This window comes from Lepidochelys kempii, chromosome 7, assembly GCF_965140285.1.
Source record: "Lepidochelys kempii isolate rLepKem1 chromosome 7, rLepKem1.hap1, whole genome shotgun sequence".
NCBI lineage: Eukaryota > Metazoa > Chordata > Testudines > Cheloniidae > Lepidochelys > Lepidochelys kempii.
The window spans coordinates 98,941,447-98,968,791 of record NC_136386.1 but is presented as its reverse complement, the minus strand read 5'-3'; the positions used below and the strand labels follow the sequence as shown (position 1 = coordinate 98,968,791).

The 27,345-nt window shown below is 42.5% G+C and overlaps 2 protein-coding genes across 4 annotated transcripts in view; one reads left to right on the top strand and one right to left on the bottom strand.

The window, feature by feature from the left end:
* The window catches only part of TCERG1L (transcription elongation regulator 1 like), a 327,912-nt gene extending 303,570 nt beyond the window's left edge, over window positions 1–24,342 (bottom strand). The window contains 1 exon segment of the mRNA XM_073354780.1: window positions 24,254–24,342. Within this exon segment, the coding sequence (XP_073210881.1) occupies window positions 24,254–24,342 (89 nt within the window).
* Window positions 1–27,345, top strand: part of LOC140914936 (uncharacterized) — a 136,574-nt gene that overhangs the window by 81,388 nt on the left and 27,841 nt on the right. The gene's annotated exons all lie outside the window — the stretch shown is intronic.

Below are 27,345 nucleotides of genomic sequence, written 5' to 3'. Positions count from 1 at the left end.
GGTCTCCACACATAACATACAGGCCTTTGACACTCTTAACTAGCTCTGAAAATTCTAGATTGTATTTTTTTTTTTACATGGGTTGCAAACATTACAGATTCGTATAAAGGTGCTATTGTTCTGCAGAGGAAGCTGAACATTGTTGTACTCAAAACTTAACTAATTTCAACATAACTAAGACCTTCTTTTATAAATGTAGAGACCCACTCCTCCTCTTGTTATTTCTCTGTCACATCTGGGTATATCCCAGAAGCCTAAATACAAGATTCCTCCCAAACCATGTTTCTCATAAACATATCACATCAGGTTTGTTTTCCATTTGAAAAACAGTTTTCTTTAATTCCTGATCATGTGTTATTAAATAATGTGCCTTCTAGCAAAAACAAAACAAAAAATAAAAAAATTAGAACCATGTTGCTTAAACTATATTATCTTCATTTAAAATTGCATTAATGTGATATATTGAGAAAGTGCCTAAATGCAAGTACTTTTCTATCACTTTTGTTAGGGAAGAACACAAAGAATTAATTCTATCTGTAAAGTGCAATTAATCACTTCTATCAAAAATGCCATAATTTCTCTTTGCCTACAAGCAGTAGATCTCCAGCTATTCCCCTTATATTATCTTCTTGCCCTTAACAGTGTATTGTTGTACCAGTGGCTTTTTTTCCTCACTGGCATTTTCCTCTTTCTCCACATTCCATTGTGAATATCTTTTGGTAGCTTCTGCATAGGATTTTTTATGGATTGTTTTAATTTTCTGTATCTCTCTAGCTTGTTCTGCTGCAAACACTCTTTATATCGTTCACTATGCTTAGCCCCACAACTGATGTATTTTAATTCTGTTCCTTCCATACAGTTCTCAAATGAGTGTTCTCCTCCAAAACACCTAATTTTCCCCTTATAGACAACCACCAAACGTCCAAACATTTGGTATTTATAATAATATCTCAAAGGGCTGGGATATGTGTTTTAACCCATGTCAGGGTATGCCCCAAAATCTGAACTCTGGGGTACCTGCATGAAAGATCCCCTAAGCTTATCGTCTACCAGCTTAGGTTAAAACTCTTGCAAGGCACAGTCTTCTGCCTTGGACAGATATTGCTGCCACCACCAAGTGATTATCACAAATATTTAGGAAGGGTCACTTGGAATCCCTATCCCCCCAAAATATCCCCCCAAGCCTCTTCACCCCCTTTCCTGGGGAGGCTTGAGAATAAAATACCAACCAGTTGCCTTAGCAATGTGAGCAGAGACCAACCCCTTGTCTAAGGACTTTGGAATCAAAGAATTCTTTAAAAAAGGTACATTTTATTTAAAAAGAAACACATCTGAAAACTCAGGCTTTAGGGATTAAAAACCAAAAATAACGTTGTTGGGGTTCAGCTTAAAGGGTACAAGCAAAACAAAAGCACCTGGGGTTGGCACAGAGGAATCCACAAACCCAAACAACCAAAAAGGTTCCTAATTGCATCTGTCTTAATTTCCTGCGCTACTTACATATCTGGGGTTCCAAATGAGGAGTTTCTAGGTATGATGCTGATGATTTCCCATACCTGGCTTAAAGCTAACAACTTGTTGCTGCTTTTCCCTCTCTCCAGCCCTAGAGACAAAGAAAAAAACCCACCCAGGAGTTTTTCTAATTTGAAAGGGTACAGCCTCCCTATTGGTTCCCCTGGTCAGGTGCCAACTTAGGTTAAGTTCTCTCAGGTCAGGTTCTCTTAACCCTTTACAGTTAAGGCAATTAGGGTACAGCTGCTAAGGAGGATTCTATAGCTACTGACTGGCTGGGTGTCCATAAAAAGGATCTAACACCACCCCTCCCCGCATTCATCACAGAAAAGCTGATTATATTAACGCTGTTAATATGAATAACTCTGGAAGCAGCCCAGGCCAAGGGATGTGCTGGCCACCCTTCCCGCAGCCCCATTGGCCTGGAGCAGCAAACCTCGGCCAGTGGGAGCCGCGATCGGCTGAACCTGCGGACGTGACAGGTAAACAAACCGGTCCAGCCCGCCAGGGGCTTTCCCTGAGCAAGTGGCGGACGTGCTTTGAGAACCACTGCTCTAACCATTGGGATAAACGTTTTACGACATGCACGGGCACCACTATTTCCTCCTCCAGCTAAATTTTGAGTGGGCGCTGATCTGGTAGGCGCTCAGAGGCTGCCTACTGGATTGTGCTCTGTACATGACTTAGGTGTTTGGCCACCTATCTTCCCCCGGTTTGTGAATCTCCCTGGGGCTTAGGTGGGAGGTAGGAGTCCAAACGCCTAGAGTGAGGCAGCAGTGCACGGGCTCAGAGGCAGAAACATAGGTGCCACGTTTACGCATCTGCAGGATTCAGCAGGAGTTTTATGGATTGTTGTAAAGTCAAAACTGGGACTTGGGTGCCTAAACTCCAGACTCACACACAAGTACCTTTGTGGATCCCACCTATGGAGATTTTCATCACTTGGAAATCACAAAACACCTGTCTCAAAAAACGTTTCACAAAGTAATCAATGCATTGGAAATATTGTTTGCATGACACAATGCTGATGTTTACAATGGTCAAAACGGCATTTAAAAAAAATCTAAATATTAAAATTAAAAAATGGGTGTGAAACTGATGTTTCCTCCCTCCTCCTCCTCCTCCTCCTCCCCCCTCTCTCCCCCCCACTCTGGAAAGGTTCTGCACTGTGAAAGGTCTTATTACAAGAACTGCACATTTATGTGCCTCTGCCTGCCCTTCTGTGGAAGCTATACAAGTGTAAATTAAAGATCCCATATCTACTACTCTCTTCAGAAGTGTTAAGTATGGTGTTTTAGCTAACCTACCCACATTTATTAAAACAGATTCTAATTGCCAGATTGGTGAGTGAGCATTGCAGAGTTCACTATGGTTACCATATTCTACTATGTATGCTCTATGCTCTACCATCACTTAACTCATTGATTCACCACACACTCTTTGGAATACTTCCTATTGGAAAGATGTCCATCTAATATTTTACTAAGAAATAGAATATTTGTAACAGACACTATTAGGGCTACCCTGCTCTGCTCATTCTGGCACCTAAAAATGAAGAATCCTAGTTTGATCAGATTCTGAACAAAAAAAGCAATGTAATCAGAGTACTCAGCTGGTCTAAAGTTTAAAAATTGTCAAAATCTTCAGGATAATTAGGACATTCTTAAAATATTTATTAATGTTTCTGTACTTCATCAATCCCTTGTTGTCTACAATCAAAAATGTCAGAAGCAGTTTGTGCGAGTTACTGAAAGGAATTGATGGCTCCATAGACTTCCTCCAAGAGTCAATATCTCACAGAGCTATCTATCAGAAAAAATATAACTAAAGTGTGAATCTCTGTTTCAGCCCAAGCCTACTAAGATATGTTGGGATGAACAGAAAATTTAGTGTAAACAATAAGAGCAATTTTAAAAAATGATAAAATAAAAGCCAATCTTATTTAAGAGAGAAAATATTTCTATTTAAACATTTTTACTCCAGCAACTCAAAGAAATACTTGCACTAATTGTGTTTCTCTACCCCTGGCATAAATATTAATGGGCATGGTCAGTGAGCATTTTTAGAAATGGAACCATTATAAAGCCAAATGGGACTATTTCACCATTACCACTAGGTTACAGAGTAAGGTAGCCTCAAGCCAGATCTTAATTTTCCCCCTCAATATACTAGATCAAATGTTGCCATCCCTTACCTCCATGCAACCTCATTTACCTTAACAGGGTCACATGGGCATATGCCATATATAATTTTGGCCTACTGCCTTCAATAAAGAAAGAGACATTCCCAGGATACGTTATCCAAATTTTAGTCTCTCTCATATTCATCACAATCCTGCTACAAACAAGTGCAATTTTGGCTATATCTACACTTGCTGCTGGTGGTGTGACATACTTCTGCTAGGTCTCAGAGTCAGCATGCTATAACTAGTAGGATAGCCATGATAGCATGGACAGTGGTGAACAATGGCTCAGGCTCGATGCCTTGAGTACAAACCTGCCTGGACCTGATGGGTCTGTACTCAGGGCAGCTAGTGTGTGCTGCCACTTGTGCACTACTATTTTTAGCACACTAGTCTGCTGAGACCTAGTGCAAGTATATGTACTCTCGCTGGCAATCACTTCCCCAACTTCAAGTGTATACATACACTCTGTAGTGGTGACAGTCCTGAAAGCCTTCCTTCATTATTTTTGTGTCCATAGCACGGATAATGACTACAGTGCAGTGGCCTGAGATTCATTTCACTGGGGTGTTGCTAAATGGGACATTAATTGGATAGCAGGTAAATTTCAATAGAGAGCATTGGGGGTCTGTAAACAGATTAGTGTAAGGATATGTGAACAATCAGCTCATCTATGTTACACAGTGCTTCAGAGACATCCGGTCACTTCCACTGACCTTTGTGCTGTAGGCTGAGTATTGAAAACTACAGTAAACAGAATGGAAGCCTCTCCAGGGTTCATCAAGTAGTTTTATTTTCCCCCATCTGCTCATACCCACTACATTCATCAAAACAGACAAAACTAGAGATCTGTCCATTAGGTCAGGGACCTTAGCAAATTCAAGTGCAACACAGATATGCATTTCTTGAGTATATTATCATAACATACACACAGTTCCATTCATTAATCTGGAAATAGCAATATCAGAGTAAATACTATGCAGAACATCCCTGTATTATGCCTTACTTCTTGGAGAAGTGCTTTACTGTGTAGAGTGACTAATATTACAGCATCATCCTTGAGTAAGTGTGACTACCATAAAATTGTTGATCTCTACTTCTATTCTGAATCCATATGATGATCATGTTTCATGACAGTCTATTATATGTGATCAAAGAAGTTGGTCCACATAGGGGTTTATGCCCAGTCTTTTCAGCCTCAGGGATCAAATGAGCCAGGAAAGCTTATTTTAGATTGTTTTCTTAATAAACATGTCTCTCTAAACAACAGCACTTGCAACCCCAGCAAGATGGGTAGCTTCATCAATGCAATTTTGTCCATATGCTCTGCTGTGGGTAAACTCAATACCTTAATTAAGGACAAGTACCTTTTGTGCATCCATGCCTCTTTGTGGGCCAAACTCTGGCCCTATCATACCAAGATATTTCACAGCCTGCAACAACTTGTAGGCCTGGGGAAAAGCAACTTGACATAAGTAACTTGCCTCATTTCTTAGTGTGCATGATTGGGGAGGTAAATGGATCAGTGGACTAGAGACAGGATGTCTGTATTAGTTGAGATAAGTGGGAATATCCAAGTACCATTTATAATGAAGAAGACAAGCCTGGAATGTAAGATGAGGTAAAGAGTAGGCCATGAATGCATGTGTGTGGACAGAGCATGCTGTACAGGATTGGTTCCTGCAGAGTAACCAAGCCAGTCCAGAAGCATGGGATGTAATGTATAGTTAAGAATGCATGTGCTATTAATGTTAGTAAAAAATGTATATAAGGAAAAGTTTGGCTGTGTAACATTGGGTGTGTGGTACACCCTATATCCACCCCATGCTTGAGCCTGATTAACTCAGCATAGCTTTGATGTATGCCAAATAAAGGAACCCAAGTGACAAGACAGGAGTAAAAATGAGTCCTTGGGGAACTGAGCAGGGTAACCTCAACATTATGGTTTTCCATTAATCAAGAGCAGGTAATCTATAGTTTACTATACATGTAGTTTTGCTGTCAAGGATCACAACCAAGAAATTTAGCAATGGCATTGGAAGGTTTCAAATTTTAGGAGGTTTCCCATGGACTGGAGGAGTGGCTGAGATCAAAAGGAGGTCCCTATGGACTTCCCCGGGAAGTGAGAGGGGGACACTGGGACGCACGGAAAAAGGAACTCCACCAAATAGTATTAAACGAGAAATGCAAGAAAAACAAAACAAAACTTTTTAAAAGTATAGTATGGAATTCTCTCCTAAAGAGAAATTCAGTAATGTAAGGGGTCTAGAGGGAGATTCTTTTACATGGATATGCAAAGTATGCATGGCAGAGCACAGCAAAAGGTCTGTTGAATGCCACTGAAACTTTAAAGAATAGGCCCCTATTTATTGTGAAAGCAGCGAGATACTTCTGTCCCAAGATGTTGGACCCATGCTGTTACATCCTAAAGCTGCTTGACCATGGAGAGAACAGTAATTATAGCTAAAGAACAAGTGTAAAATAACCCTCACAAAGATAAGCTCAGAGCCATGAAGAAAAATCAGCTGAGAAATGTGTCACTTTAAATTAATAAATAAGTTTTTAAGGAGAGAGAGTAAGGAGTTAAAAGGAAGCATTTATGCAGGCATGGGAAACTTTACAGAGTGCTGAAGGGATTAAGCAAGCTGGTGTAGGAAAGGTATTCGATGTAACCTTAAATGAGAAGGGAAAAGAGAATGTTTGGTTTGATAAAACCCAGTTATGGCAGTATAACTTGATGCAGTCCTGCCCAATGGAACCCTGGTAATCAAATAAATTATGCAAAGAGACGTCAGGTAGTGACAACTACCACCACTATGATTTTATCCCCAGAAACCTACAGAGCGATTCGGAAGGAAAGTGGGCCCTTTTCCCTTCTTATTCAATGGTGTAGTAATACCTTTACTATACCAGCATGCTTAATCCCTTAAGATTTTTCACATCTATATGAATGCTCCCTGGAATACCTTACTCTCTTTCTTTAAATAACTTACTTGTTATTTAGCATTTAACCATTGGAATATCTCTGTGTTTTTATGAAGCTGAACATCTTTTTGAATAAGGACTGGAGGACATGGCTGTGTCTGTGGCAGGACTGGCCAAAACAAGGATAGTAGGAAGAGACTCAGAATCCTTTTGCAATAGTAAAACAGCAGCTGAAAGAGCTGCAGAATAGTGTGACAAAGTCACAACTTACAGACAGGAACTTTGACTGACAGTTTGGAAATGGAGCTGCCAGACGTGGACCATAGACTGGATCAATCAGACACCAAGATCACTTCCTCAGCAATTAAGTGAGACACTTCATTTAAGAAGTTTATGGTTTATTTGAGAGATTTCAGATGTCCTTAATTCCCTTCTTTTTTCCCCTGCCAATCATTCCTAAGAAAGCTGCCTAGAGTTTATTGAAGAGTTATAGGAATCATTGGCTGCAATACTATCTCCATCCTCAACACAGAGGGAAATACGGGCAAAATCCATGCAGGACTACTCAGGAGGGCAGCTCTGCTTGCTTGTAGGTGGGAGAAATAGCAGAGGATTCCATTCTGAATTTTTATTGTGAAAGCAGCGAGATACTTCTGTCCCAAGATGTTGGACCCATGCTGTTACATCCTAAAGCTGCTTGAGCCATACTGTACTAAAGCCTATAGAAATCTCCCTGTTAAGATCACCGCTGTGACATTACTTTTCATCTTGACACCTTTATTATAGGCCACCAATTTGGACAAGGAATTTGGATCTCTTTGTCATTCTTATATTTTTCATTCTCAGCGGTTAGTCTAGTATGTCTCTGCTTTGTAAGCATCAGAGTATCCTGCAATTGACGAGCAAATTAACATCAATGTTAAAGCACCAGAGAAGACAGAGATAACAATGTTATACCATATTTTTAAAAAGTCAGTGCTTCATCGAGAGAATAGAGTTCAGGTAAGGGAATTCTTGGGCAATTTCAGCATAAATCAAAAAAGGGGAATTAGGAAACTTATTTGCTGAGTTTTCCTTTTTTTAAATGAATCAGAAATTGGGAAGGTTTCAAACAACTGAAAAAAAACAAAGATTTAACTTATTTTGCTAGTAAAATAATGGAACAAAAATTAAGAGAAAATGCCATTAAGGGCTTGATCCTACTCCTATTGAGCTCAATGGAAAAAAATCCATTGGCTAGAACAGTGCAGGAGAAAGCTCTACATTTCTTTAGGTGATGGAGACATGCTTCAGAGGGAATGAACAGAACAGGGCTTCTGACAGTCAGAGGTTTAGGGACCCTGAGAGCACGGGGTTGCATCCTTGACTATTTTGGCTACTAGCCATTGATGGACATATCCTCCATGAACTTATCTATTTTTTTAACCCAGCTATACTTTTGGCCTTCACAACATCCCCTGGCAATGAGTTTCACAGATTGGCTGTGCCTTGTGTGAAGTAGTACTTCCTTATGTTTGTTTTAAACCTGCTGCCTATTAATTTCATTTGGTGGCCCCTGGTTTGTGTGTTATGTGAAAGGGTAAATAACACTTCCCTACTCACTTTCTTCACACCGGTCATGATTTTGTAGACTTCTGTCATATCTCCCCTTAGCTGTCTCTTTTCTAAGCTGAATAGTCCCACACTTTCCTAATGGTTCCTAACATTCTGTTCATTTTTTTGACTGTTGCTGCACAGTGAGCAGATGTTTTCAGAGCACTATCCATGATGACTCCAAGAGCTCTTTCTTGAGTGGTAACAGCTAATTTAGACCCCATCATTTTGTATGTGTAGTTGGAATTGTGTTTTTCACTATGCATTACTTTGCACTTATCAACACTGAATTTCATCTGCCATTTTGTTGCCCAATTATCCAGTTTTGTGAGCTCCCTTTGTAGCTCTTTGCAATCAGCTTTAAACTTCAGTATCTTAAGGAATTTTGTGTCATCTGCAAAGTTTGCCCCCTCACTGTTACAGATCATTTATGAATATGGTGAACAGCACAGGTTCCAGTACAGATCCATAGGGGCCCCTCTATTTACCGCTTTCTGTTGTAAAAACTGACCATTTATTCCTGTCCATTGTTTCTGATCTTTTAAGCAGTTACTGACCCATGAAAGGGCCTTCTCTCTTAAGCTCAACGAGAGCTTACTGGAGTTAGAAAGCTTGTCTTTTTTGGCAACAGAAGTTGGTCCAGTAAAAGATATTACCTTACCCACCTTGTCTCTGTCTTTATTTTTAGTATCAGAACATTTCTGTCCATTAGATATGTTTATTTTGTTTGTTTGTTTTTGGGGGGAGGGAGGGTTGTTTGTTTATTTTAATTTTCAACCTCCCCACCTGAAGTTCTTTATTTCCCTAGGCATTATCATAAAACCAAAAAAGAGTTGCAGTTAAAATTTATCACATACCGAAGCCAAGTGCATAAAGTAATTCCATGGGAATTCCTACAATTTATTTAATAACTTACTTTATCTATATGCAAACTCATTACACACTTGAGTTTTCTAATGAGTATAATGCGTCTTCCTTGTGCTCTTACTTAAACTATAAATATTAAATTAAAATGGAACAACTGTGAAAACAGAGGTGGCAGTTTCATAAATACCAGATGAATTTATAATGATAAATGCTTCTAAAATTAAGGCTAAATGAATCCATAATAATAGTCTACTTAAAATAAAGTGCTATCTTAACAGCTTGCAAAATAGAAGCACAAATTATTTAAACAGTTTGAAGTGTCTAAAATGCCTTACTGGCTGCTGTACAGTGGTTGGTTGGAAAGACTGTATAGACTAGCAATCACTTTCCTTTGGGATTCCTTTGATCGATATCAGAAGTCAGGTACTCTGTGACTAGAACATCATTCTTCCCTTAGAGTTTTATTTGGCACCACTTAAGGAGCTGGTCTCTGCATTTTTACTAGAGATCTTGCTTTCTTAGCTATTCCAGTGATAGGTGGCCCCTCACTCTGAAGAAAAACAGAATAGCCTGCTTCAGATACAGGGAGAGTTATAGTGTGCTAAAAATTAGAGACAAATCTTAGGGGTGGAGTCATTCTGATCTCACTCACACCAAAGTAAGCAAGATGTATCTCAAACCCACTTCCACAATTCTATTCGACTTCAGTGGTGTTGCTCCCGATTTACACTGTTATGAGACCAGAACTAGTCTATTAAACTTGTGCATATTCTGGACACATTGTTTTGGATAGTATTTCCATTCTAAAACTTCCCTTCCCCAACTAGGGAGTATATATAAGGTGTAAATATCCAGTCTTACTGTGAAATTTGGGATATTATTTCCATTTAAAATTTGGGATGTCATTATGTCATCATAGACTGTCTATTCAGGACTAAAAGTCATATTTAAAACAATAGATGTCTCACTTAAGTTTAATAAGTCACATGCAAACATACTTTTTTGTGACTTTAAAATTTATGTCAATCTCAGTATTACTCCCACTCTGTGCTTTCACTTCATACAAAGCGAAAACACAAAAGCAGCCATTAGGAGGTATCATGTATAAGATCCACTTCATCGCCTCAAAATGACTACAAAGGAAATGTTATAGTGTATTAAGTCAATGGTAACTTTAATGCTGTTTTCAGACTATGATACATCTAACTGCATCAAAGTATGCAGTCCTATGGACACTTCACTACAAATTAAAACATCTTCAGAGCAGCAGAAGGGAGATGGACTCTTGTTGTATCAACCAGGCAAGGTACTAACAAGCTTCAACAGGACTTTATTTTCACAGTGGAAACCTTTTTACCAAGCTGCTGCTGCACCCTCTGTAGCTTTCTCCCAGCTTCTCAACTCCTCTCCTCTCCTTCCTGTTTCCTGTCCTTTCAGACTCCCAACAGCCAGTTCTCCCAATTCTAATAACTACAGGCAACATCTAAACACCACATTCCGTCCTCTCTTAAGAAACTCTCCCAATTAAAATAAACATTATTGTTCAAACCACAGGAACAAATATGAAACAAGACACTATACTGTTGGCAGAAATATTACACTGAAAACACTGTAGATACTACATAACAGTCTCTAGTCCAGATAGGTGGTCGTCTGGGTCTGACAGGCCGTCTCTCAAGCCCTGGTTCCAGTGCAATGTCTTGTTGTGTTGGTACTATGGTGAAGTCATCCAATGCAGATTGGGTGTTGTCATAATCTCCTCTTGGTGCATAGGCAGGTGCAAGATAAGAAGCATTCCATACCCATCCATCAGAAAGTCAATAGGTGTAAGGTCCCTTCTTCTCTATGATTTTAAGAGGAGCTGTGAATTTATGTGTAAAATTCCAGGTTTTCATATTCTAACGAAGGAACCACACTCAAACTTTGGTTCCTTAGCACCGCGCTGCTTGTCTGTGAAAGCCTTAGACTTTGCTTGGTTCTGTTCAACTGTTTTTCTCACATCATCCTCGTTTGGGGCATCAGGTCATGCCTTTAATAATCCAGCAATGTTCAGTTTAGTATTCATCTGTTTTCCATGCAGTAACTCTGCGGGCGATCTTTGCATTGTGGTATGTCGTGTAGCCCAGTATGCTTGCAAGTAATCAGCCATGAAGGGTATCCACAATCTCCAATTTAACCGTTTGCAAACTCTCTTTCAAACTTCTGTTAAACCATTCGATTTCCCCATTGGCTTGAGGGTAATATAGGGATGACCTTCTGTGTAAAATGTCCCTCTGTGCTAGAAAAGTTTCAAACTCCAGGAAAGTATATTGACTACCATTATCTGAAACCAGTTCTTTGGGGTTACCTTCCCTGCTAAAAACTGAAGAGAGAAACTTAATTACTGTAGCAGAAGAGATTTGCAATGTAAACGCTACCTCTAGGCCATTTACTGAAATAGTCTATTAAAGTGATGGCATAATGGCAGTCAATTGGAGCAGTATCAAAGGGTCCCACAATGTCAATCGCCACTTTTTCCCATGCAGATTCAGGAAGAGGAACAGGCTGTAATGGAGGGGTACATGTCACTGCTGTCTTATCATGCATTTGGCAAGTGACACAGGATTTTATGAGGGCTTCAGTTTGAGAGTCCATCCCTGGCCACCAATACAGATCCCATAGTCACTGTCTGGTTTGGACAATTCCTTGATGAGTATCGTGTACCAGGTGTATGAGTTTTGACTGTAATTCTTCTGGCACAAGGAGCCGGTGTGTACCTTGTAGCACACAGCTATCGAGCAAAGAAAGTTCATCCCGAACTCTAAAACAAGGCAGCAAAACTGGGTCAAGGTTTTTAGGGTGACTGGGCCTTCTCTTTGTCAGAAATCCCTGTAGTTTTTGTTGAATTGGACACGCTGAACAAGCAGCTTGAAATTGTTCTCTTATAACTGCAGTGAGAGTGCTTGTAATAAATGCACCACTACATCCTCATCTTCCGGTGGACCATCTGGTGAAGGCAAAGGCAGGTGAGAAAGACAATCAGTGACCACATTTTGGTTTCCAGGCTTATATTCCAGTTCATAATTGAAAGAAAGTAGTCTTGCAGACCATCAAGCAATACGGTATCCTGCTCTTCCCAGTCCTTTTGTGGTGAGCAACGTCGTCAAAGGGCTGTGGTCTGTGCGCAACTTGAACTTGCGGTCCCACAGGTAAGTTCTCCATTTTTTAGTAGCCCAGACACAAGCAAGTGCTTCTTTTTCGACTGTAGAATATTTTCTCTCAGCATTACAACAGTCCTCTCTGTGTTGTCCTCATGCAGTTGTGTGAGAACAGCCCCAAGTCCATAATCAGAAGCATCAGTAGTTACAATTGTGGGCAATGAAGGACTGAATAGTGCAAGTACTGGACTATGTACAGTCAAGTCTTTCACCATTTTGAAACTAGCTTGTGCATCCATTGTCCACACTAGGGTTGAACTTCTCCGTAGTAATTCCCGTAATGGTTCAATGACAGAAGCATAATTGGGAATGAATTTTGCATATCAGGAGGTAAGACCCAAGAAGAAACGTAAGGTTTGCAAATCTGTTGGAGGAGGAGGAACATTTGAAATTGCCAGGATATGATCTGGATCAGGTTTTCATCCAGCCTGTGAAATTGTATGCTCCAGAAAGGAGAGTTCAGCTTGTCTAAATTTGTATTTGGATCTATTGAGCTGGAGGCCTGCTGTGCTGATGCAGTTTAGTACAGACTGCAGGTTATTGTCATGCTCCTCAGAAGTATTTCCAAAACATGATAATATCATCCAGATAGCACTGAACTCCATGTTGATTCTTCAGAATCAATGACATCATTTTTAAAGGCACTTGGGGCAGATGCGAGACCGTATGGAACACGTTTAAAACTGAATAGTCCCTCATGTGTAATAAATGCTGTGAGGTCTCTGCTATCTTCATGCAACATAACCTGGTGGTATGCACTCTGCAAATCAAGAGTAGAAAACATTTTTGCTCCATGGAGTTCTGCAACTACTTCTTCCATGTGAGGAAGTGGATGGCTGTCAATCACAACAGCTCTATTTGGCTCCCTTAAAGTCCACAGAAAGGTGAATGCCTCCACGCTTGTTCTGTGTCACTACTATAGGTGAAACCCATTCCGAGGAGTTGATCTCTTCAATAATGTCCTTTTGAACAAGTTTTCTAAGTTCCTCTGAAACAGCTTTCCTGACTGAAAATGGTGAGTGCCGTAACTTCTGTCGTACAGGCATCACATTATTCCGCATTTTAACTTTATGCAGAAACCCATAAGCATAGCCGAGTTTCTCGTCAACTTGGTGTTGGGTCCCAGCTGAAACTGGGGAGTTGTCATAAATAAACAGAAGAGTAAACCCCTTTGAAATCCCTCCTGGCCAGGAGAAAGCTCCTCTCACCTGTAAAGGGTTAAGAAGCTAAAGGTAACCTCGCTGGCACCTGACCAAAATGACCAATGAGGAGACAAGATACTTTCAAAAGCTGGGAGGAGGGAGAGAAACAAAGGGTCTGTGGGTCTGTCTATATGATGGTTTTCTGCTGGGGATAGACCAGGAATGGAGTCTTAGAACTTTTAGTAAGTAATCTAGCTAGGTATGTGTTAGATTATGATTTCTTTAAATGGCTGAGAAAAGAATTGTGCTGAATAGAATAACTATTTCTGTCTGTGTATCTTTTTTGTAACTTAAGGTTTTGCCTAGAGGGGTTCTCTATGTTTTTGAATCTAATTACCCTGTAAGGTATCTACCATCCTGATTTTACAGGGGGGATTTCTTTATTTCTATTTACTTCTATTTTTATTAAAAGTCTTCTTGTAAGAAAACTGAATGCTTTTTCATTGTTCTCAGATCCAAGGGTTTGGGTCTGTGGTCACCTATGCAAATTGGTGAGGCTTTTTATCCAACATTTCCCAGGAAAGGGGGGGGTGCAAGTGTTGGGAGGATTGTTCATTGTTCTTAAGATCCAAGGGTCTGGGTCTGTAGTCACCTAGGCAAATTGGTGAGGCTTTTTACCAAACCTTGTCCAGGAAGTGGGGTGCAAGGTTTTGGGAAGTATTTTGGGGGGAAAGACGCATCCAAACAGCTCTTCCCCAGTAACCAGTATTAGTTTGGTGGTGGTAGCGGCCAATCCAAGGACAACGGGTGGAATATTTTGTACCTTGGGGAAGTTTTGACCTAAGCTGGTAAAGATAAGCTTAGGAGGTTTTTCATGCAGGTCCCCACATCTGTACCCTAGAGTTCAGAGTGGGGGAGGAACCTTGACAGGAGTGTACCGCAAGAGTGCTTTGCTGAGGAAGATCAATTTGTCCCTTAACTACCCTGAGATTTAAATCAGACAATAAACCTCTGCCAAGGATAGGAGTGCCTTTGTGGACAATGTAGAACTCTGCAGTTACACAGCAATCACCAAAAATAACTATTATTGGCAGGCAGCCATGTACTGGAATATGTTTTTTTCAAATAGCACACCAAGTGAAGTTTGGGTTCAGTAAGAGGCAAATCTTTAAAGTAATGCAGATAGATGGAATCAGGTAGTATAGATACTGCTGAGCCAGTGTCCAACATTAGCTGAATAGAGTGTGGTTTGCCTGAGGATATGGCAGAAACATTTACAGTGCACTTTATCTGTTCTGGAATATGGGCAGTAGTGATTTTGTCCATGCTTAGCACAGTAACATCTGGTATTGTAAGTGTATGCATGTGTCAAGGTTCCTCCCCCACTCTGAAGTCTAGGGTACAGATGTGGGGAGCTGCATGAAAAACCTCCTAAGCTTATCTTTACCAGCTTAGGTCAAAACTTCCCCAAGGTACAAAATATTCCACCCTTTGTCCTTGGATTGGCCGCTACCACCACCAAACTAATACTGGTTACTGGGGAAGAGCTGTTTGGACACGTCTTTCCCCCCAAAATACTTCCCAAAACCTTGCACCCCACTTCCTGGACAAGGTTTGGTAAAAAGCCTCACCAATTTGCCTAGGTGACTACAGACCCAGACCCTTGGATCTTAAGAACAATGAACAATCCTCCCAACACTTGCACCCCCCCTTTCCTGGGAAATGTTGGATAAAAAGCCTCACCAATTTGCATAGGTGACCACAGACCCAAACCCTTGGATCTGAGAACAATGAAAAAGCATTCAGTTTCTTACAAGAAGACTTTTAATAAAAATAGAAGTAAATAGAAATAAAGAAATCCCCCCTGTAAAATCAGGATGGTAGATACCTTACAGGGTAATTAGATTCAAAACACAGAGAACCCCTCTAGGCAAAACCTTACGTTACAAAAAAGATACACAGACAGAAATAGTTATTCTATTCAGCACAGTTCTTTTCTCAGCCATTTAAAGAAATCATAATCTAACACGTACCTAGCTAGATTACTTACTAAAAGTTCTAAGACTCCATTCCTGGTCTATCCCCGGCAAAGGCAGTATAAAGACAGACTCACAGACCCTTTGTTTTTCTCCCTCCTCCCAGCTTTTGAAAGTATCTTGTCTCCTCATTGGTCATTGTGGTCAGGTGCCAGCGAGGCTACCTTTAGCTTCTTAACCCTTTACAGGTGAGAGGAGCTTTCCCCTGGCCAGGAGGGATTTCAAAGGGGTTTACCCTTCCCTTTATATTTATGACAGCATGTAACTGATTGAACTGGCTACTACAACATACTTTAGCAGAATGTCCAATCTTTTTGCAATGATTGCACTGAGCTCCTTTTGCCAGACATCCTGTGTAGTTTGCAAGGTGTTGTGGGGATCCACAGCAAAAAACATGCTTTTACTGTATTTTGAATTTGCTGATTTGGTGGTTTTTCATTAGTTTTCCTCTTGCAATTGTGTGTCTGTGGTGGTAGTGAACTTTTCTGCAAAGGAGTCACAGCCTGGACTATGCCTCCTGTATCCATGCTCATTATTTTGGCTTCAGCTGTAGCTGACTCAATCTGAGTAGCAATGGTTATTGCTTTTTCTAGTGTAAGTTGTGGTTCTAGAAGTAAGCATTCTCTTACATGAAGCATGGTTGTTTTCTCAATGAGCTGGTCTCTAATCATCTCATCTGCCATATTCCCAAAGTCACAAATTACAATCAGACTCCTCAGGGAAGCAATATACTGCATTATAGTTTCCCCTGGTTTCTGCTCGTGCTGGCGAAATCTGTACGATTAGCTACTACATTCACTTTTGGCACAAAAAAAAAATAATGCAGTGAGTGAGGTCTCATATTTATCATCTGCAAGGAGAAAAGTGTAAAATATACACTGCTCTTCTGTTCCAAGGCAGTGGATTAGCAGAGCACACTTTCTTACTTCAGAAATCTCTGTAGCACTGATTGCAAGCAAATAAGTCTCAAACATATGGATCCAGGTAGTAAAAGCAATTGGAGGCTCACCTGAGCTTTGCAGAAAGGATGCAGGTGGGTTCAGAGGCAGAAGATCCATCCTCATTGCCAAAATGTTGTATCAATCAGATAAGGTACTAACAAGCTTCAACAAGATTTAATTTTCAAAGTGGAAACCTCTTTACCAAGCTGCTGCTGCACCCTCTATAGCTTTCTCCCAGCCTCTCAACTCCTCCCACCTCCTTCCTGTTTCCTGTCCTTTCAGACTCCCAACAGCTAGTGCTCCCAATTCTAATAACTACAAGCAACATCTAAACACCACAACTCTTTAGCACAATTTAAAAAGAAAAACTAAATGGAAAAAAAGCATTGAAAGTACATTAAAGTTTTGATTTTAACTGGAAAAGAAAAGCCCTACTATTTATTCCTGAATGTTAGTGTCCTTCAATATAAAGAACTGACTGCAGGTAGGTATTGTCTGGCTATCCCAAAAGAAGGAGAGGAGACACTTCATATGAATTTAATCAGGCCAGAACTTTATTATTAGATGTATGCAGTGGAGATAACCCCATGTTTATTCAAATAACTACTTTGGGCTTCCACCAGCCCCTCCTTCATTTTCAATCCAGATTCCTCAGACAACCCATGGCTTGGACTTCACCATCCACCCCTTCCTCCCCCACACCGCATAGGAGGGTTAAGGTGGGCTATAAGAAAGGGGGGTTGGCTCCCTGCCATACCAATCATAGGAGCCCTGAACCAGCCCACCCCCATTCCCTTCCTTTAACCAGCACTTCCTTTTTAAGTCCTTTACCAGGCCATTTATTTGGTCACTGGATGCCTTCCCTATGGGATACCTGCACAGGACATCCACCCCACACTTACAAAACAAGTTGCGACATATAGCCTAACCACTTTTTCTCCTCACCATAATAAGTTCTCTCTGACACCTGCTGTGGGGAAGGTGATAAAACCCCACTCCACTGAAGCCAATATGGTGGTGAGGGAAAAATTACCTTCCAGCCCCCGTAAAAAGGAGCACAGCAGGTCCTAACCCAACCTGATACTTGAACCTCTAGGGGAGGAAGGGTGGGTGCTGCCTTGCCTTCTGTGTGGAGAAAGGGCTTCGAACACTAGGGCCTTTTAAAGCCTTCTGCCCTTACATTTCCCGGGGGTGAATCAGTGCTGCAAAGCTGACCACCCCCACCCCCCCACTTTTTTCAGCAGTTTCTGACCTCCTTCCCCCACTTCCCACCAAAAAGCACAGCTACCTTCCTTCGGCAAGCCTGGACAACATTCCCCCCCGCTTCAGGTATGATGCGGTTATTGTGCAGATAACATCTATACAAACTTCCATATCCCAGTTTAGAATATATTGTCACTAGACCTGCAACACTCCAGCTGTGATCAGTGTGTAATGTTTCGGGTTTCGTATAAGACACAGACAGCTAACACAAGCCCTGTCTTGACAGACAGAAAGGGTGTGTGTTTCAATCATGTTATCTTAATTGAGTTAGATTAATTTATTAATCTAATTTATTAAAATGCAAACTACCATGTCTGAAACTGTATTAGCTGGCCATGTGGTAGCTCAGGCCTCACTGAGAACAAATTCTGCATTATAAATGAATGCAACTGGTTCCATTTTCTGTGGTGTGCTATAGCCAACTCTCTTAAAGGCACAGTGCACTATAATCAGGAAGTCCAGAAAAGGCCTTAACGATGCAAACACTTACATAGGTGCTTATCTTTAAGCATATGCACAATGCTTGTAGGATCAGGGCCTTAATCATTATATTCAGAAGCAAACCACAAATTTTAAAAATTAGGCTAAATGTCTCCTTCCAGTTGAGCTTTCAAAATATTGCACTTAAAAAAAACCCCAATAAACACACACATCCATTGCCAGCACATAAATTTAATTGGCTGACCAAATGCCATTAACATTTGATATTTACGTAATTAAAACATCATTACATTGCATTTTAAACCTTATTTTTGATCTTTATATTGCATGGCAAAGCAGCTCTGTATTTGAAAACTATGAAGAATGACGTAATAATGCTCAAAAAGCTTCTGCCTCATGGAAACTGAGATGGTACACTCTGGATATTTACATGTCAACATGATAATGGTTTTCACTCTTCCTTATTATTTAGTGCCCCTATTTACAACAACATAATAATAAAAAGAGAACAAAATAACAGATTACACTTCATCAACCAACTATATCCCTTAGAGTATTGTTGCCTTAGTGGTTATCCAATATTCAGAGCATTGCAGATTTGTTTCTCTTAGGAGGATTTGAGGATACCAGTCAGGTACATGGTGCAATCCTATTTATTTACAAGGAACTCACACAAAGTCCTGGTTCACTGCACAACATAGGAACAAGCAGCAGCATGCAGTTTCCTTGTTCAGAAGTCCACAAGCCTCCCCAGGTACTGTGGCCACGCAGCTCTGTGTCTGCATCCTCTCACAGCTACACACACAGCTGCATCTCTTGCTGTCCGCTGCGTTTCTTCATATCCCTCACACACAGTTTGCCAAGCAATCCCCAAACCACTGCCTTTGCAACCAGTAGCAGAGAAACCCCACAGAATATATGATTTAGCCCTGCTCAGGCTTCCCCATGTGGCTGATTGCTTTGAGCGGTAGCTTCAGTTGTCTCCAGCTCTCTCACCCATAAAGGGCAGGATATTAATTGCTCCTTCCATATAGCATAAAAGAAGATTGGTTACAACACCCATCAACTTTAGTGATGTCCCTGATTGTCTAGAGATCAAAGATGCACTTGATGGCAGCCATTAATACCTCCAGCATAACAGTATTGATAAGACATTTACCATCCTTGCTTAGTGCCTAATCAAATGTCATTTGGTGACATTTATACTTAAAATAAAACCTTAGTAGGACTTAAGTTGTATATACGCTTTGTGCTGGCTGTCTGCACAGAGATGAACATCCTTAAAGGCTGAGTTTTGTCAATATCAATTACTGACTTCCTAGAAGCACATCAACTGCTTTAGGCTACAAACTGGGAATTGGGCCATATTTTTCTTGGCTTGTGAGAGCCAGTAGGGAAATATTGGGCCCGTTGTTAACTGAGATAATCAATTGACTCTCTACAGAGACTAGTTCATCAGCTCTCCTTAAGGAAGCAATTTTGAAAAGATACCTACTAGAACTATTTTCTGCATTGTATACACTGAAACCTGTGCAAAATGCCACCCTTATTAGACAATGTTCTTTAGAATCTCTCCTAAAGTATTGCCAAGCGTACTGAATGCAATCTTTATCAGAGGACTACCTTTATTACATAACCAATTTGGTTTTGTCCCCAGAATGATCACTTAAAATCAGTTTTCACTGTATATGAATTATGTTATAGTACTTCAGTTCTGAAAGGAATCACACCAGATACAGCATAGAGTAAACTGTTATAGTCAAATACTACTTGAGATTCTATAAGGAGGACTCAGGAGACTTCAACTGTTCATGATGATTAACTCCTTGCAGTGGATATACTAAAGCTATTTGTTGAAGAATGTCATGTGTCTTGAGAAATTAAGAACATTTTTAATATGAAAATATGACCCTGCCTTTAGTGCTGCACTGAGGTTGATAGTAGGATCCCTGCTACGGAACAACGTTAGTTTCAGGGACCGGCTTAGCTACAGTTCCTACATATTTTTTTGGAAAAGAAAATGCAAACATGTACAAAGTTTAATTCAGTACTAAATCCCAAAAATATATATCTTGAAAAATCTGAAGAACCCATAGCAGAATACAATGAAAACCAGTAGCAAAAATTCCTAGAATAGACCATGATTATTGTGACTGGAAGGGATTAAAATTTTTAGGAGCCAGAGGTCACTCCTCATCCAAAAAGCTCCCATAACTAAGGATGGGTTATTTTCCATCTCTTCTCTATTTCAGCCTATGCAGGAGTCACAGAGGCAGAGACTAGAGTGACCACAGCAAGAGCCAGAAGGAAGACACACCAAAGAACAGAGTTAGGAAAATAAGCCTATTTAATCAAAATAAAAATTCACAGTCAACAAAAGGCCAACATCCTGAACTAAGCAGTCTGGGGACAGTTCCAAAGGAGCATGTTAAACCATTGCTTCCCCTCTACTCGTTTCCCAGGGATATCTGGAGAATCTCTCACATTGCCAAATTTTTAAACAACTTGCAATCTTTAGAAGGAGAAAAGCTCTTTACTTCATGAAAACCTAGATAGCCTCTCATTCCTCAAATGAAGAACAGTCTGTAAAACAGGCCCTTCCTTCCACATGAAATGATGCTGTCCCTTTAAGAAGGAAGAGGAACAGCAGCAAGGACAGACATATACCCTGTCCCTATGCAGAGTGCCTGCTACCTCTTGCCTAGTAGGCAAGGAAGGAGGAAACAGCTGCAGTGCAAGTGCCTTTGCCAAAGCCCAGTGAGATCCAAGGTATAGAAGGGCTCCCAGACACCCTAGCTCATCAACCTAGCCGTTGCTAATTCTTCCTCTACAAACAGACCTGCTGCCCAAGGCCTCCAGTCCCCATTTCCCCGAGACAGCTCTTGTCCCTACACCCGAGTCCCTCCTCAGATTTTCAGTCACTGTCCATGACTAGCAACATCCCAAAACACACACCTTTTAATCTTCTTGGGTCCAGACTGGTGGCCTTAATTCTCCCTTCTCTCCACAGGTTTTGGCACTGTGGGGTGGGAGGGAATAGGGCTGTCCAGCTGCCCCTACCCCAAGTTTGTCTTCAGGGGCCCAGTCCAAGAGGAGACAGCACCATCTCAGGGGAAGGGGGCTTTGCTTTCCTACACTGAGCCAGCTGAGCACTGGGCCTGGCCTTTTATAGGCAGGGATTGGGGAGGGGCCAAACCTAGAAGGTTGGGAATTCCCTCTTGGGGAAGCCGAATTAGGGCAGGGGAAAAACCATGGATATATCTATTCAAAGCAGAGCCCAGCCCTCTATCCCCCTTGCATTTGAGGATCTCTCTTATCCATATCGCCCCTGGGGAGATGGGCCCCTCCTCAGTGTGTGTCTACACCCATATGGAAGCCAGACCCTCCCCCTCTCACCAACAATTATGCCAACTACCAGGGGAGGGAGGTGATCCAGACTCACACCTGGACAGGCTCCAGCTTCCCCCCAGACACTCCCACACAGCTAATCTTCAAACTTCAACACTTATGCAAACACCCATGGACTCCCAGCTTCATCCACAGACACCTCCCCGTTTCCTACCAGACACGATACCACCCCCCAGAGAGGTAACAGTTACCCAGCATCCATCCAAATGAGCGTCCCAGACACCATCCAGTATCCTCCCACCCATCAATCCCAGCACCCATCCTTCTACCCACATTTAGTGCAGCTCCATGTCCTACACCCACCACTATTTGGGTCAGGATGTGTTGACCATTAAGTGATGTTTGGGGTTAAATACAAATTATATACAAGTAAGCTAATTTGCCTATTGAATAGTTGCATAAATGTTACACAGGGAGCTGTGAGTTTGTACACAGTCCCTTTGGCACTGTCCTCTTTTATACCATATTGTTTATCTCTGATACTGAGCAGGAAAAGAGGAGGAAAGAAAAAAAAGAAACAATGGAAATAGAGAAGAGGAAATGGAAATAGATGGAAGAAAAATCATTAGTGATACAAGACGGTGTTGGCCAAATTCTCCTCCTGATTACACTCATTGATTTCCCTAGGAATAACTAATGCGAGAATTTAGCCCACATTCTTTAGCTGAAGTCTGGTTTCACCCACTAACATTTTAAAGTCTTTACTGCATTAATTTACAGTGAACACATATCTGTCACTGACTGCAAAACTATTTGAAATCTATTCATCATATCCACCTCACCACTTAAATATGCCACTTCATGCTTCACAGGTCACAACCATAAAAGGTGGTTTTAGAAACAAGATTACACCTACTTCTGCCATTCATGCTTTATCCTTCAGTCTGAAATGAGTACTAATGAGATTATTTTAGAAGTACATTTAAGGCAAGCCAGTAGAGACAATAAAATCATAGAATCATAGAATCATAGAATATCAGGGTTGGAAGGGACCCCAGAAGGTCATCTAGTCCAACCCCCTGCTCAAAGCAGGACCAATTCCCAGTTAAATCATCCCAGCCAGGGCTTTGTCAAGCCTGACCTTAAAAACCTCTAAGGAAGGAGATTCTACCACCTCCCTAGGTAACGCATTCCAGTGTTTCACCACCCTCTTAGTGAAAAAGTTTTTCCTAATATCCAATCTAAACCTCCCCCACTGCAACTTGAGACCATTACTCCTCGTTCTGTCATCTGCTACCATTGAGAACAGTCTAGAGCCATCCTCTTTGGAACCCCCTTTCAGGTAGTTGAAAGCAGCTATCAAATCCCCCCTCATTCTTCTCTTCTGCAGGCTAAACAATCCCAGTTCCCTCAGCCTCTCCTCATAACTCATGTGTTCCAGTCCCCTAATCATTTTTGTTGCCCTTCGCTGGACTCTCTCCAATTTATCCACATCCTTCTTGAAGTGTGGGGCCCAAAACTGGACACAGTACTCCAGATGAGGCCTCACCAATGTCGAATAGAGGGGAACGATCACGTCCCTCGATCTGCTCGCTATGCCCCTACTTATACATCCCAAAATGCCATTGGCCTTCTTGGCAACAAGGGCACACTGCTGACTCATATCCAGCTTCTCGTCCACTGTCACCCCTAGGTCCTTTTCCGCAGAACTGCTGCCTAGCCATTCGGTCCCTAGTCTGTAGCTGTGCATTGGGTTCTTCCGTCCTAAGTGCAGGACCCTGCACTTATCCTTATTGAACCTCATCAGATTCCTTTTGGCCCAATCTTCCAATTGGTCTAGGTCCTTCTGTATCCTATCCCTCCCCTCCAGCGTATCTACCACTCCTCCCAGTTTAGTATCAATAAGATTACACATACAGCTTTAATATTTCCTGTCTAAGGGGCAGTAGAATTGTCAGTATTCTATACTTTGCTGGAGATATGATGAGAATGAAAATGCCAGTTTGCTGTATAGTGTGAGTGTGTATCTGTAGAAAGGAGAGAAAGTTAAATTTTCACAGTTAACCCCTATAGTGCATAACTGCTGGCCTATGAAGGAAATAAGGTATTGGGGGCACAGAAGATTTTCATACTTGCCTAAGATCAAGGAAGGGACAAACTTAGTTCTCTACTTGTAATAGTCACTAAGGGTATGTCTACAGTACGAAATTATTTCAAAATTATTCTATTTTGAATTTTCGGAAGCGATTTTATACATTCAGTCTTCTGTGTCCCCACTAAAGCACATTAATCTGGAGGAGTGCGTCCACAGTACCAAGGCTAGCATCGAATGTCGGAGCGATGCACTGTGGGTAGCTATCCCACAGTTCCCGCAGTCCTCGCCGCCCATTGTAATTCTGGGTTAAGCTCACAGTGCATGATGGGGCAAAAACATTCTCGCAGGTATTTCTGGGTGTGTGTCGTCAGTCGCTCCTCCCTTTGTGAAAGCTACAGCAGACAATCGTTTTGCACCTTTTTGGCGTGCAGACACCATACTGCTTTCAGCAGACGGTGCACCGCTGCTCTCCTACTACCATGAATCCACCTCACATTTCCTCTTGTCTTCCTATGTAATCTCTAGTATCTACTCTTTCTCTTCCTCATAGAATGCTTCCACTGCCCACTCTGCTGGGCCATCGTGAACCGAGCAGCACAGCTTCCGCCGCCAACTCTGCCGTCCTGCTATTGCCACGCTTCCGAGCTTCTCTATGTTGTCTGTCCTGGGCTCCCACCTCCATGAAAGCTACAGAAGACAACCATTTCCCACCTTTTTTTGGCTATCGTGAACCGAACAGCACCTCTTCCACTGCCACTCTGCTCTCCTATGTTTCGCGTCCTTTTTCCAGGATTACCCATGCAGGCGCCATAGCCATGGAGCCTGATCAGATCTCCGCTGCAGTTTTGACCATTGTAAATACCTGGCGCATTATCCAGCAGTATGTGCAGTACCTGCAAAACCGGGCGAGGAAGCGACAACAACGCGATTACTATACTGATGAGGACATGGACAGACATTCCTAGAAGCACAGCGTGTGGCGTTTGGGAGATCATGACGGCGTTGGGCCAGGTTCATGCCATGGAACACCGATTCTGGGCCTGGGAAACAAGCACAGAGTGGTGGGACCAGATAGTGTTGCAGTTATGGGATGATTCCCAGTGGCTGAGAAACTTTCGTATGCGTAGGGCCACTTTCATGGAACTTTGTGACTTGCTGTCCCCTTCCCTGAAGTCCAGGGACACCAAAATGAGAGCAGCCCTCACAGTTGAGAAGCGAGTGGCCATGGAAGTTTGCAACGCCCGACAGCTACTGATCAGTCGGGAATCAGTTTGGAGTGGGCAAATCTACTGTGGGGGCTGCTGTGCTGCAAGTAGCCAATGCAATCATTGACCAGCTGCTATCAAGGGTAGTGACTTTGGGAAATGTGCAGACCATTGTGGATGGCTTTAATGCACTGGGGTTGCCTAACTGCGGCAGGGCGATAGATGGAACGCATATCCCTATCCTGGCCCCGGAACACCAGGGCAGCCAGTACATAAACCACAAGGGGTACTGTTCCATGGTGCTGCAAGCACTGGTGGATTACAAGGGATGTTTCACCAACATCAGCGTGGAATGGCCAGGAAAGGTGCATGATGCTTGCATCTTCAGGAACTCTGGTCTGTTTGAAGAGCTGTAGGAAGGGACTTACTTCCCACACCAGAAAATTACTGTTAGGGATGTTGAAATGCCTATAGTTATGCTTGGAGACCCAGCCTACCCCTTAATGCCATGGCTCATGAAGCCGTAGACAGGCACTCTGGACAGTAGTAAGGAGCAGTTCAACTATAGGCTGAGCAAGTGCAGAATGGTGGTAGAATGTGCTTTTGGACGTTTGAAAGCGCGCTGGAGCAGTTTACTGACTCGGTTAGATCTCACCACAACGAATATTCCAATTGTAATTGCTGCTTGCTGCATGCTCCACAATATCTGTGAGAGTAATGGGGAGACGTTTATGGCGGGGTGGGAGGTTGAGGCAACTCGCCTGGCGGCCAGTTTCGCACAGCCAGACAACAGGGCGATTAGAAAAGTGCAGCAGGGCGCGCTGCATATCAGAGACGCTTTGAAAGCCAGTTTCATGACTGGCCAGGGTACAGTGTGACAGTTGTGTTTGTTTCTTTTAAAGTTACTCGCCCCATATATATATAAAAAGAAATAAAGTCACAATTGTTTAAAAACTGTTCTTTATTATTTGTTGCACAAAACATTGGGAGAAATCGGACGCTAGATGGGGAGGGGTGGTGGTATTGGGTTAGGGGGGTGGAGAAGGAGGGAAGGACAAGTCCAGAAACCAAAATCAAAATTTCAGATATGCCAGCTTTCTGCTACTTGTGCAGTCCTCTGGGGTTGACTCTGTGGGTCTCCGTAGCCTCCCGCACCCTCCCCTGTGTTCTTGGGCTTCTGGGTGAGGAGGCTATGGAACTTGGGGAGGAAGGAGGGCGGTTATACAGGGGCTGCAGCGGCAGTCTGTGGTCTTGCTGCCTTTCCCGCATTAGATCCACCTTACAGCAGAGCATGTCAGTTTGCTCCCCCATGAGCTTGACCGTAGCATCCTGCCTGCTCTCATCGTGCACGTCCCTCCTCTCTTCATATTCATGTAACACTTTAGGCAACTCCCCAATTGTTTGCCTCCACGCATTCAGCTGGGCCCTATCAGTGTGGGAGGACTGCATGATCTTGGCAAACATGTCGTCCTGAGTTCGTTTTTTCTGCCTTCCAATCTGTACCAGCCTCTGGGATGGAGTAGATAGGGGCTGCGTTGAAACATTTGTAAGTGCGGGAGGAGAAAAAGGGAGGGTTGTATTTTAAAAGATATATTTTAGAGAACAAAGGGGACACTCTTTCTCAGTGAAACAGGCAATTCATAGTACACAGCACATGTTCTTTCTGTACAAGGTCTCATTTTGCCTCTTATACTGAAGGGCCTGCCACTTTGGTGTGAGTAAGCCAACACATGCAGTCGGGCAACAGAATTCAGCTTGCAGGCAGCCATGGTAAGTCCTAGGGGTACGAGGGGTTCTGCTTCTTCTGCATTCATTTCAATGCTTTCAAACTGCTGGGCCCCCTTTCCCATAGTAAGCAATGCCTGGTGGGTTTGCCATATTAAAGGGGGGCCTGCAGGCTCCCTGGCATGATCGCTTCACACAACACCCTCCTACACACACCCCACACCCACCGCGTGGCTCCGATGGGGCTCTGAGCAGGGATGAGTCCTTTAAACTGAAGGCGAACAGCCCAGCGCGGCTGGGTATTCCCCCACCCCACACCACGTGGCTCCGATCAAGCTCTCATTCACCAGAAGTGCCTTCTCTAGGGTCATGGTCCGGGAGCATGCCTTGGGAGTAGGGGGAGGCTATTGGCTCAAGCACTAAGAATAGTTCCTGGCTAGGGGGGAAAACAGATTCCCCACTTGCTGCCTGTGCACTGTCCTCCTCCTCCTCCTCCTCCTCTTCATCCTCCAAAAACTCATCCTCCTCGCTTCGTGCAACTCCCCCCTTGCAGGTGTCCACGGACAGTGGTGGGATAGTGGTGGCCTCACCCCCCATAATTCTATGCAGCTCATGGTAGAAGCAACATGTATGGAGCAACCCAGAGCACCCGTTCGCCTCTCTGGCTTTTTGGTACGCTTGCCTGAGCTCCTTGATTTTTGTACGACACTGCTCTGTGTCCCTGGAGTAGCCTCTTTCCGTCATGGCCCTGGAGACTTTAGCATACGTATTTGCATTTTCTTTTCTGGAACGTAGTTCTGCCATAACAGATTCGTCTCCCCAACATGCGATGAGATCCAGTACCTCCTGTTTGGACCATGCTGGAGTTCATCT